Here is an 11,963-nt window from a genome sequence, read left to right on the forward strand (position 1 = left end):
TCCTGGTGAAACCGTCGGCGGGGAGGCGGAATCCTGGTGGCGCGACGCGACTTTTCACCCAGCCTTTTTCAGAATCGCGCGCTGACCCTGTTCAACGCATGTGACACAGGCACACACAGCCACCGGTCGGCAGTCCACAGTGACTCAGCGAGACACTGCGCGTACGCCGCGGCATGCGACGTTCGACCCGCCAGGCTTCCCTCCCTGGCCGCCACGTCTTGCCACCCGCTGCGACACTTGAGCAAGCCCACTGGCCTAAACCTCGATCCATCGCCGGTGCGTCCCCGGCGCACGCACCCACCGGCCTCTCCGTCCCCTCTCTCGACCGCTTTCCATGGCGTCATCGATTAAAGCGTCGCGGCATCACGTGCCACCCTGGCTGCATACAGTCGTCGGCTAGTCACGCTGCTGTACCTCTGCCACTGTGCTCCATCGGTTTCTTGGACTCTGCTTGCTATATATAGAGCAAGGGAGCGGGGTTGCAGTTGAGGCCCAGCCACATACAGCCGAAGGAAGAAGAGAACGTCTGTCATCTGCTTAATTCCTCTGTGCCGAGGTAGCTGCCAAAGACTGAGTAAGAGGAGAACGTGGTTAGCTAGGAAATGTGCGGCGGGGCTGTTATCGCCGACTTCGTCCCGGCCGGGGCCCGCCGCCCGGATGGCTCCTCCACCGACGTCCCCGGCTCCAGCCTCACCGTCACCGGTAGATACTAACGGGCCTGCAACTTGTCTAGTGTTTTTTTCTAGTGTGATTCTATCATCAAATTATACGGTCACAGTAGAGTGATGATGGACAGATTCTTTTGTAATGTAGCTAGCGTCTTCCATATCTATGATTCACACTGAGCTTGCATGCTAATCTGTTCTGTACTGTTCTCTTCGTAAGGTGAGGAGGTGACGGAGAAACCGCCGGCGCCGGGGCGGAAGACGGCGTACCGTGGGATCAGGCGCCGGCCATGGGGCCGCTGGGCTGCGGAGATCCGGGACCCCAGGAAGGGCGCGCGCGTCTGGCTGGGCACCTACGCTACCGCGGAGGAGGCCGCCCGCGCCTACGACGTCGCGGCGCGCGATATCCGCGGGCCGAAGGCCAAGCTCAACTTCCCGCCCGCCGTGGGCGCGCCGCAGGCGGCCGCAGCCGTGGAGGGGGCGGGGGCGCACAAGAAGCGTCGGATGGTCGCGGCAGAGGAGAGCTCCGCGTCTTGGTCTCCACTTCCGGCCACGGCCACCGGAGGCGGCGGCACAGAGAGCCTGCGGGAGCGCATGTCCGGGCTGGAGGCGTTCCTGGGGCTGGAGGACGGCGACGTGGAGCCCTGGGAGGCCGTCGATCTCATCTTGGAGTAGGCGTGTGCCGTCGCCACGTGCGGCGTCCATGGGGTACATTTGCCGATAAATAAGCAGATTGGTCGAAGTCTTTTGATTAGCTAGAGTATCGTTCTGCTTTCCTGGGCTTTCGCCAGGCATATCCAGGTCCTTTGTAGTGGAATGCTATGTAATTCGAGCATGACGATCAGAAGAAATGTGGAGAACTTGCAGCAACTTTCCTGACATAAAATAAAACTTTTCACACTCTCATTTGTAGGACGAAACAGTTCATGTCCGTGTTCACTTTGTTTTACGCGCATATGGCAATCCATAGAATGCATTAGAACAGATTGTCTAAATTTTCCTTCTTTGAAAACTGAGTGAATAGCACACAACTACCACTTTTCGTGTTAGGGTTTCAAAAAACTACCATAAATTTGTTTGTGACTGATAACTACCAGAATCGGCGTCTGCTGTTTCAAAAAACCCAAAATGCCCGTTGCTAAGAAATTAATCCGGTTGCCCGTTGCTAAGAAATTAATCCGGTTTATGACAGGTGGGCCAGCGGCTAAATGAACCGTTTGTTTGACCGTTAACTGACATCTGGGACCCACATGTCAGTGTCTCTCTCATTTTCTTCACCCCCCTCTCTTCCTTTCTTCTTCTCCTTTTCTCAGACGCCCAGTACACCGGAGACAGTGGTCCGACCATGGCCGCCGGGCACACTACTGGCCCACGCGCACGACGACGTTCTCGCAGACGGCGGCGTCCAGCAGGGCGACGAAATCCCAGCCGCCTCTCCTTCCAGCAGCGCCGGCCGCCCCTCCATCCACCTCGCCGGGGTTGGCCTAGCTCGATGCGCCGCCCGCCTCGGCCTGCAACCATGGCGCCCGAGGCGCCGCCCTCCACGGCCTGGATCCATGGCGCCACCAGCCAGAGGCGCTTCCCCGCTTTGCCGGCTAACCCCAGTAGCCACCGCTCGTGCAGGGTCCAGGCGGAGGTGGTTCGCTGCTGCAAGTGGCACGGGCGGCTAACTCCGGCGGCCTCCCTGGATGGGGCCTCCATGGCGGCGGCCCGCGGGGCGGGGGAGTCGTCCACCCGCAGCCCGCACGCACTGGACGTCGACAAGCGACGGAAGGGAGCTCCGCGGTGGCGCCATGGCTGCTGGCCGGCGGGCTCGTCACAGCGGCTGCTGGCCGGCGAGCTTGGCTGCGGGCGCACGGCCACGGCGCCACCGGCCAGATGAACTCGATTGCTTTTTTAAAAAGTTTAGAGGGACCCGATTGCTTTTTTTAAGTTTACAGGGACCCGGTCGAGTTTCTTAAATGTTTGCAGGGACCTGCTTGCTTTTTTATGAGGAAGAGACACTGACATGTGGGCCCCACATGTTAGTTAACGGTCAACAAACGGTCAAACAATCAGTTCTCTTACATGCGGGCCCCGACTGTCATAATCGTGATCAATTGTTAAATCCTCGGCGATTTGGATTTTTTGAAACAGCAGACGCCGATTCTGGTAGTTATCAGTCACAAACAAATTTGTGATAGTTTTTTGGAACCCTAACACAAAAAGTGGTAGTTTTATGCTATTCACTCTTGAAAACTAGGCTAGCCTAGTGACAAGGGTACACGGTGGTGTAGTATCCCGCGAGAATGTATCCTGTGCACCGATCCCATTTGTGCACCCAGTGCACCAGCAGATTCATGACCCTTAGATGAAAAAGTAATGGATTAAATTTTGGTCAAAAGTTGGACTATACCATTTTTGCATATACAACCTCGCAGTTTGTACAAACTAATCCGCACTCCACAGCACACACCCCCATAAAAAAAATTGTACGTATATTTTTCTGTCCGGACACAAAATGGTTCATACATTTTGAACCGGATGTTCGATTGAAGATCCGTTTGAACTGTAATTTTTGTCTTGGCGAGATCTTTGAAATAAGATCAATGTTGAATATGTTTCAGAAAATTATTATTCTTTGCTTCTTTGAAGCTTGACTTGGAATTTGTTGGAATTTGATGTACTGGAAAAATGTGAACATAGGACACACATTTGAGAAAGATGCAGATATTCCTTACCGAAAAATTATAAAACGTGTAAATGTTTTAGTCAAGTTTCGAGTTAAATTTCAAAGCAACAAAATATTGATTTTGATTCAAAGATCTCATCAAGTAAAGAAGGTAGTCAAAATGGTTCTGAAATCAGACATTTAGTTCAAAATATATGACCCCTTTTAGTTTGAAGCAAAAAAGTAAACACACAGATTTATTTTGATCGGAGTGTGTTCTATGGAGTGCGTGTTAATTTGTACACACTGCAAGGTTGTCTCTGCAAAAAATGTATAGTACTACTTTTGTAAAATCTGGTCCATTACCTTTTCATCTAAGGGTCCTGAATCTACCGGTGCATTGGGTGCATAGATTGGATCGGTGCACAGGATACATTCTCAATATCCCGCGCCTAGGGTTCAAATCCCATGGGAGCGGTAAAAATATGTCCCAATGCTAGTGCCATGAATCTTATTTTTTTTATTAAAAAATCCTTCTTTTGTGCGTCGACCATAGACCTTTTTTTTGCGAGTAACCATAGACCCATAAAACAACGGGTCTGCTTCATAACACACCCTCACAAAAATTAAAAGGGGTAGCCCTATGTTTGCTTCGCTAGGAATGTATGTTCATTCTTTTTTTCGAAACAATGTATGTACATCCCGGCTGTCCCATTATGATTTATAATTGTTTGAATCAAACATCAAATCAAAGTGTACCAAATTCATGTGGAGAACCAACCTGTAGTTGGATGGTTAGATGGACTGTGGTATTCCCAGCCCACCAGGGTTCAAATCCTGGTGCTCACATTTATTTCTGGATTTATTTCAGAATTTCCGGCGATGCGTATTCAGTGGGAGGAGACGTTCCCGTCGACGACGAGGCGTCTACGGTGACTTCGTAAACCTGAAGATGATATGTCGGCTCAGTCTTTCAGAGGTGCTCATAGGGGTAAGGTGTGCGTGTGTGCGTTCATAGGAATGAGTGTATGCGCGTGTATATGAGCGCTTGTGTCTGTACTGACGTTCAAAAAAATGTACCAAATTCATGTGTGTTTTTCTAGTCCATTTTTGTCCTATCTTTATTTTCCCTCAAAACTGACGTCTCCAGAATCGTGCCATGATTAAATGCCTCTGAGTAACCACTTTGCCGGTCTCTGTGATCCTACCAAACCCTATACGTATATAGCTAGGCACCGGTCGCCTGCACAAGGGACACCCGCCTAATCACTTGCACTCTTTTGACAACTTTTTATCGCTCTTTTCGGCGAGCCAGTCGTGGTTCGTCCTGCGTCCCGGCGAGACGTCTCCGCATCCACCGAAACCACCGGCGCGGCACACCGGTTTACGAACTACGGGGCTATTTGGTTCTACGCCTAGGAATGCCATATTTTGCCATACATTTCTTGCCACATTTGCCTAAGGTTACATTTACAAAATGAGAGCCACAAGTTGGCAAGCCTAAGGGAATCTTGCCACATTTTTTGAGTGTATGTCATGTGAGGCCCTAGTGTGGCAAAAAATATATTGCCTAAGGTAAGGCTTGAACTAAACACCCTTCTAAGTTGGTCAAAGTTGCCTAATCTTAGGTGTGGCAACATGTGACAATCATAGTCACAAACCAAACAGCCCCTACATCTGGTTGCGCTGGGTTCGGCACGAGATGGAAAACGACCTCGGTCCGTACGCTCATTCGTTTTATATATCAAGTGTTGCCACGGTCATCCCTGCTAGCTAGGGCAGAGTACTTCGTTCGTTTCTTTTTATTTCGCATGTTAGGTTTGTCTTATGTAAAAAGAAATACAAAGTTTGATTAAATCTATAGAAGAAACCTATCAATATTCACAATACCAAACTAATATCACTAGATCCATCATGCAATATATTGCCATACTATATTTATTTGGTAATTTTAATATGAATTTGGTCAAAATTTAAAAAGTTTGATTTAAGCCAAACCTAATATGTAGACTAGAAAGATAAGTAAAAATGCATGTATATAGTACTAGTATAATCTAATAAAAAATCGGAAACATTGTGATTTATTTTGGTCTTACTCTCTTAGAGCATCTCCAACGAGGACCCTCGAAACACCCACAAACATCTGAACGTAGGTGTCCGGACTCATATTGTCATCTAACATGGTACCACATCGGTTCGCATATGCATCCGGTTGTCCAAAACCCCATGAACCGGACGCAAATCAGAGGGACCTTTGCGGGCATTCAGACCGCCACCATGTGCACGTCGGACACCCCGGTCCCACCCAAAAACATCTCCGGCGCGAACGCATTTCCGCTCCCTGCGCCACATTCATGCCGGCCCAGAGCGGAGGCGGCCTGTCACTAAAGCCGGCATTGAACCGAGAGCGTCGGGCGCGCCGTGTCTTGGCCTCCGCGCAAGTTCAGTTCCGGAGAGACGTGACTGGACAGCTACCTATCGCATTCACACCCGATGCCCGCTCGTCTATCAACATTAAATAGGCGCGGCGACAAAGAAACCCACTCTGGCACCCGCATTGAAACATCTCGCCGTTTGGCCTGACTGGTGCCCGCTATTTATACATGGCCACGCCCGACACGATCCGCACAGCCAATGTTCATCATTATAATAATCATTGCACATCCTGATACACTGCTAGAGGCATTCATTTGTAGCTATCATATTGTTTCATATGTTTATGAGTTGTAAGTAAAATAAAAGTGTGATGATCATCATTATTAGAGTGTGCCCATACCTATGAGGAAATGAATTGGAGGAAACTTATGATTCCTCGAAAAAGTGGGGATGAGGTTTGTGAGGCCATTCAAAAAATGAGAGAAAAGAGAGAGGGGCACACTACTATACTCTTACCACACTTGTGCTTCAAAGTAGCACCATGTATTTCATATGGAGAGTCTCTATGATTTTCATTTTCATATACTAGTGAGACTTTTACATTGTTAGAACTTGAGTTGCATATTCCCACGACGAGCTTCCACAAATGCTCGAGGTCTTCATGAGCAAGTAAGTCGGATGCACACTTACTTAATTTCATATAGAGAACTTCCATATATTTATAGCTCTAGTGCATCTGTTGCATGGCAATCCCTACTCCTCGCATTGACATCGATTGTAAGACCTCTCCATTGCCTAACGATCAAGCCTCATTGAGGTGAGACTTTCTTATACCTTTTTGTCTTCCCTTATAAACCCCTATCATCATTTTCTTTGCCATCCAAAGTGCTAAGTCTGTGGCTCACACTCACATATTGCGTGGAAATTGAAAAAGATGAAGCGAGAAAAAAATGTTTTAATTCCTTGGTTTGGCACCAGGGTGTTTATGATAAATATTTTTTTGCCAGGAAGGTTGAGTATGGCATGCTTACATGGTTAAGTGAGTGGGGATAACGTTCTTTAGGATCTATATTTTGAAAGGCAATGATTGTTTGCTAATATGCATGTGTATTATCATTTTAATGTCAAATTGATAGACTATTACCTTGAATCACTTGTTTCTCAATATTCTACCGCAAATACATTACTTGATCAAGTACATGTTGGGTAGCATTCAATATCAAAAATATTTTTATTATCATTTAACTACTCAAATACGAGTATGAATTAAGCTTGGGGATGCTAATACATCTTCAACGTGTGTATAATTTTTTTTCATAGTATTATATTATCACTTTTGTATGTTTTATATGCCATTTTATATTATTTTTAACTAACTTATTAATTTAGTACCCAGTGCCAGTTCTTGTTCTCTGCATGTTTTTTGTTTCCCAGAAAAACCATACCTACCAAAGTCCAAACACGATGAAACTTACGATGATTTCTTCTCGAACATAAGAGACTCTAGAAGCTTCTGGGGAGGACGAGAAGACCACATGGGCCCAATACGTCTCCGATGTATCTATGACTTTTTATTGTTTTATACAATTATATTATCATTCTTATATCTTTATACATTATTTTATATCATTTTTGGAACTAACTTATTAACCAGGTGTCAAGTGTCATTTTCTGTTTTCCGCGTGTTTTTGGTTTTACAGAAAATCCATACCAAACGAAGTCCAAACACGACAAATTTTTTTGACGATTTTTTCCGGACCAAAGAAGACCCTAGAAGCTTCGAGGGGGTCCAGGGGGTAGGCGCATCGTGCACCCTTGTGGGACCCTCATGACTCTGTCTGACCTAATTCCAGCGCTATAAATTCTCAAATATTCCAAACCCCACAAAGCGAGACCCGAAACAATTATTCTGCCACTGCAAGTCTGTGTTCTTCCGCGTTCCCATCTGGATCCTTTTCTGATACTCTGCCAGAGGGGGACCGAACATGGAGGGCCTTTTCATAAACCTTGCTGCCTCTCCGATGATGTATGAGTAGTTCCTCATAGGAACTATGGGTCCATAGCAGTAGCTAGATGGCTCTCTCCCTCTTTCCCTCTTTGATCTTCAATACAATGTTCTCTTCGAAGATCCATTCAATGTAATATTTTTGTGGTGCATTTGTTAGGATCCAATGAATTAGGGGTTTATGATCATTATTCATTGAAAGTAACTGAGTCTTTTCTGAGCTTCATTATGTGTGATTGTTATAGTTATGTAATGCTTGATCTATCCGTTTAGTTTGGCTAACTAGATTTATTTATCTTCAGTAAAGTGGTGCACAGTAGTAGGTTCAGTCTTGCGGTGTCCTCACCTCATGATAGAAAGGGTAGCGAGGCACGTGTTTGCATTGTAACTACTAAGGGTAAAACGATGGGGTTTGATCATATTGATTGGTCTTATTTTGTCTATATTATGTCATCATGCTTAAAGCATTACTTTGTTTGTCGTGAACTTAATACCTAGAGAGGCAAGCATAGAAGCGATCTCGAAGTGGACTAATAGTAGTAGATGCAGAATCATTTCGGTCTACTTGTCACGGTCGTAATGCCTATGTACTGATCATGCCATGAATAACATCATAACTATGCGCTTTTCTATCAATTGCCCAAAAGTAATTTGTCCACTCACCGTGTTATTATGCTTGTAAGAGAGATGCCTCTAGTGATGCTATGGCCCCCGGGTCCACTTTACTTATATTTACTAGAACCCTCAAAATACATTGCTACAATTTATTTACTTTTATATTATCTATCCATCACTATCGGATTTAATCCTTGTAACCGGCAAGAACGAGGGGATTGACAACCCCCTCACCTTCGTTGGGTACGAGTATTTGCTTTGTGTGTGTAGGTACCGTTTATCTGTTTCTCATGGAGTCTTCTATTGGTTCGATAAACCTTCGTTCTTAATTGAGGAAAATACTTTGTTACTGTGCTACATCACCCTTCCTCTTCAGGGAAATCCCGATGAACTATATAAGTAGTAGGGCCCCAAAAGCAAGGTCGACGCGCCTAGGGGGTAGGCGTGCCCCCCGACTAGTGGGCCCCACGTAGCTTTGATTGACCTAATTCTTGGCCTATAAATTCACATATATTCTGAAACCCTTAGAGCGAGACCGAAACAATTCTTCTACCGCCGCAGGCCTCTATTCTTCCGCGATCCCATCAAGAGCCCTTTTGCGGTACTTCGCCGGAGCCGGAAATCATTGGGGAGGCTATCTTCATCAACCTTGCCGCCTCTATGATGATGTGTGAGTAGTTCCTACAGGACCTACGGTCCATACAAATAGCTAGATGGCTTTCTCTCTGTCTTTTAGTCTTCAATACAATGATCTTCTCACCGGTAGGAGGAGGCTGTCGGGCTGCGTGCAGCTCGCCGATGCCATGTCTGGTTCATCCGAGCGACGACGGGTCATCGCGGCAGCGCGGGTATGTGGCAGGGTAGCGATGGGCGATGCGCAGCCGGTCAACGGATAAGACTTGGCATGGAGATAACATAAAAATTCAGCAATTGCCTCCTGCCAAAGTTTACACGAATGGTCCCTCTTAGGGAAGGGATTATACAGGATCTCATAAGCTTTTACGAGTTCACGGAACTGTTGGAGTTTTTTTGGAAAACGCTTGTATCTGACACGCCAGCCGAAAGTTCGATCGACCGTCTCACGCTGATTGTGGGCCTATTGCCCTTCGTATGATAAAGAACCCACTAGACCGCTTTCCTCCCATTATCCTTATCTCTGCACGTCCTCGGCCACCCATCGTCTTTGTCCCCAATCCCCTCTTTCCTACAGCTACACCGACCACCATCGCCAACCCTGTCGTCGACGCCTTAGCAAATACCACCGCCACCTAGCTAGAAAGCCGCAACCGCCCCCGCAGAAGCTGCAACCTCAAATCTGAGAGCTATGCAGGGATGCTGCGACTAGTGATGGCTGGAGTTACATGGAGGCGGCCACCGTCGCCACTACAATCACTTCTACAACTCATGGCATCCAGATGTTGCAACCATGGCGTCCTGATGTCGGAACCACGGTGACCAGATGCTGGAAGCCCGCAGCTGCTAGTGGTGACCTCACGCGACCGGGGGTGTTGCAACCATGGCATCCAAATGCTAGAACTGCGACGTCCAGATGTTGGAACCATGATGGCGTTTGCTACATGCATTTTCACGACAGAGCTATGACCAGCGATGGCGGTGGCGACGTTTTGCTGAAACCATCGTTGGATTTTGCTACGACCGACAAGTAAAATTTCTACCTACATTCACGACGGAGCTGCGACCCGCAACGATGGCGAGGACGTTTTGCTGCAACCATGTCAGATTTTGCTACAACCGACGAGATTTTTTGTTGAGTCCATCATGGCAGAGTAGCGACCCACAACGATGGTGACGGCGTTTTTGCTGCAACCGTCGTCAGTTTTTGCTACGACTGGACGAGAAATTTGTTACATCCATTTTGGATGGCATAGACCGGTGGTCGTCATTCACGGGGAAACATGCACGATGAGCGTCGGTGGCGAGGGGCGGCGTGCATCGCACTGGGATGTTAAAACCATAGCGCGTTGATGGCGGGAGTTGCAACTAGTGACGAACTGCGGGACCAGCAGTGCGTCGAGTTAGGTGAGCAGCAATGGTGTATGGAAGTGCTCATCACAAACGCTTTTGAGCTCGCCATCGGGGTTGGCCGCTGTCACCGGGGGGCACGCGAGGGCGCGCCAGCGACGCGAAGGGGGGAGGGGAAGGAAGGAGGAAGACACGAGACAGGGATGGGGCCGGTTGACCTCGCTCATCTGACGAGTGTGAGGCATCGAATCAAAGGGTTGCGCGGCGTCCGACCCAAATTTGGGTCGGCCGACCGACGCCTATCGTTGCCTTTTTTGGCCAACAGCAGGATTTTCATAGACACGGTACTGCTGGAGATGCTCTTAATTGCACACACAAGCAGCTTCACCTGGGACGTGTTTGGTAGCCCGTCCACACCTCAACTAGGCCGAGTTGGGCCAACACAAACGTGTTTGGTTGTGTACGAGGTGGGCTGGCTCGCATCGGCACGAACCTTAAAGCAACCTAGAGCTTGGCTCGCTGGAAACCCTCAAATCGACAGTTTCCAATGAGCCAGGCTGAGTAGGGCGCAAAGGCGAGGGAGCGAGGCGAAATCGAGGGGAGATGGAAATCGGGCGCGGCGGGATGGCGCCAAATCTAGCCTCCCCCCATTTACTCGGTCACCACTAGCTCTAGGACAAGCCCCTCCTTTGTTCTTAGCACCGGCGGCGGCAGCTACCCAAATCTGCGCAAGCGGCGACGGAGGAGGCGGTGGACGCGTCAACAGCAGTCTCTGGCAGCAGGAGATGCTTCTCCCCTTCCTCATGGACACAGTCTGATCGTCTTCCCTTCGTACTTGTCGTCTCCGGTAAGCAATATGACCCCCTTCCCCTATGTTAGGTCGGTAGTGTTGGGAAACATAGCATGCAATTTCAAAAAAAATCCTACGCTCACGAAAGATCTATCTAGGAGATGCATAGCAACGAGGGGGGAGAGAGTATGTCTACGTACCCTCGTAGACCAAAAGCGGAAGTGTTTGACAACGCGGTTGATGTAGTCGAACTTCTTCTCGTTCCGGCCGATCAAGTACCGAACGTACGACACCTCCAAGTTCTGCACACGTTCAGCTCGATGACGTCCCTCGAACTCTTGATCCAGCAAAGTGTCAAGGAAGTAGATGAGTTCCGTCAGCACGACGGCGTGGTGACGGTGATGGTGAAGTGATCTGCGCAGGGCTTTGCCTAAGCACTACGAAGATATGACCGTGGGAGTAAACGGTGGAGGGGGGCGCCGCACACGGCTATGCAATAGTCTGAGATGTGCTAGAGGCGCCCCCCACATTTATATAGGTGGGGGAGAGGGAGGCAGCCAAGGGGCGCCCTAGGTTGGCCGCCGCCCCCTAGGGGCCCTGCCTTGCCCTGCGCCCCCCTTTCCATGTATACATGAAGGGGAAGGAAAGAGGGGGTGAGGGAAGGAAGTGGAATCCTAATCCACACTTTCCTTTCCCTTTCCCCCTTTCCTTCTCCTCCTCCTATAGCCTTATAGGGCGCACCAGCCCCTAGTGGGCTGGTGTGTTCCTTCACAAGGCCCATATGGCCCATAGGATTGTCGCGGGTGCGCGAAACACCTTCCGGTGACCCGATAAGTACCCGATACCCTCCGGAACACTTCCGGTGTCCGAATACCATCG

General features: G+C 48.6%; 1 protein-coding gene across 1 annotated transcript; it reads left to right on the plus strand.

Moving 5' to 3' along the window:
• The first annotated feature begins 327 nt into the window (after positions 1-327).
• LOC109733660 (ethylene-responsive transcription factor ERF071) lies at positions 328-1,556 on the plus strand. Its single transcript, XM_020292888.4, has 2 exons — positions 328-702; positions 886-1,556. Exons 1-2 carry the CDS (start codon positions 603-605, stop codon positions 1,338-1,340), a joined length of 555 nt encoding a protein of 184 aa, XP_020148477.1. The 5' UTR covers positions 328-602; the 3' UTR covers positions 1,341-1,556.
• Positions 1,557-11,963: the final 10,407 nt, after the last annotated feature.

Source organism: Aegilops tauschii, chromosome 1, assembly GCF_002575655.3.
Source record: "Aegilops tauschii subsp. strangulata cultivar AL8/78 chromosome 1, Aet v6.0, whole genome shotgun sequence".
Classification (NCBI taxonomy): domain Eukaryota; kingdom Viridiplantae; phylum Streptophyta; class Magnoliopsida; order Poales; family Poaceae; genus Aegilops; species Aegilops tauschii.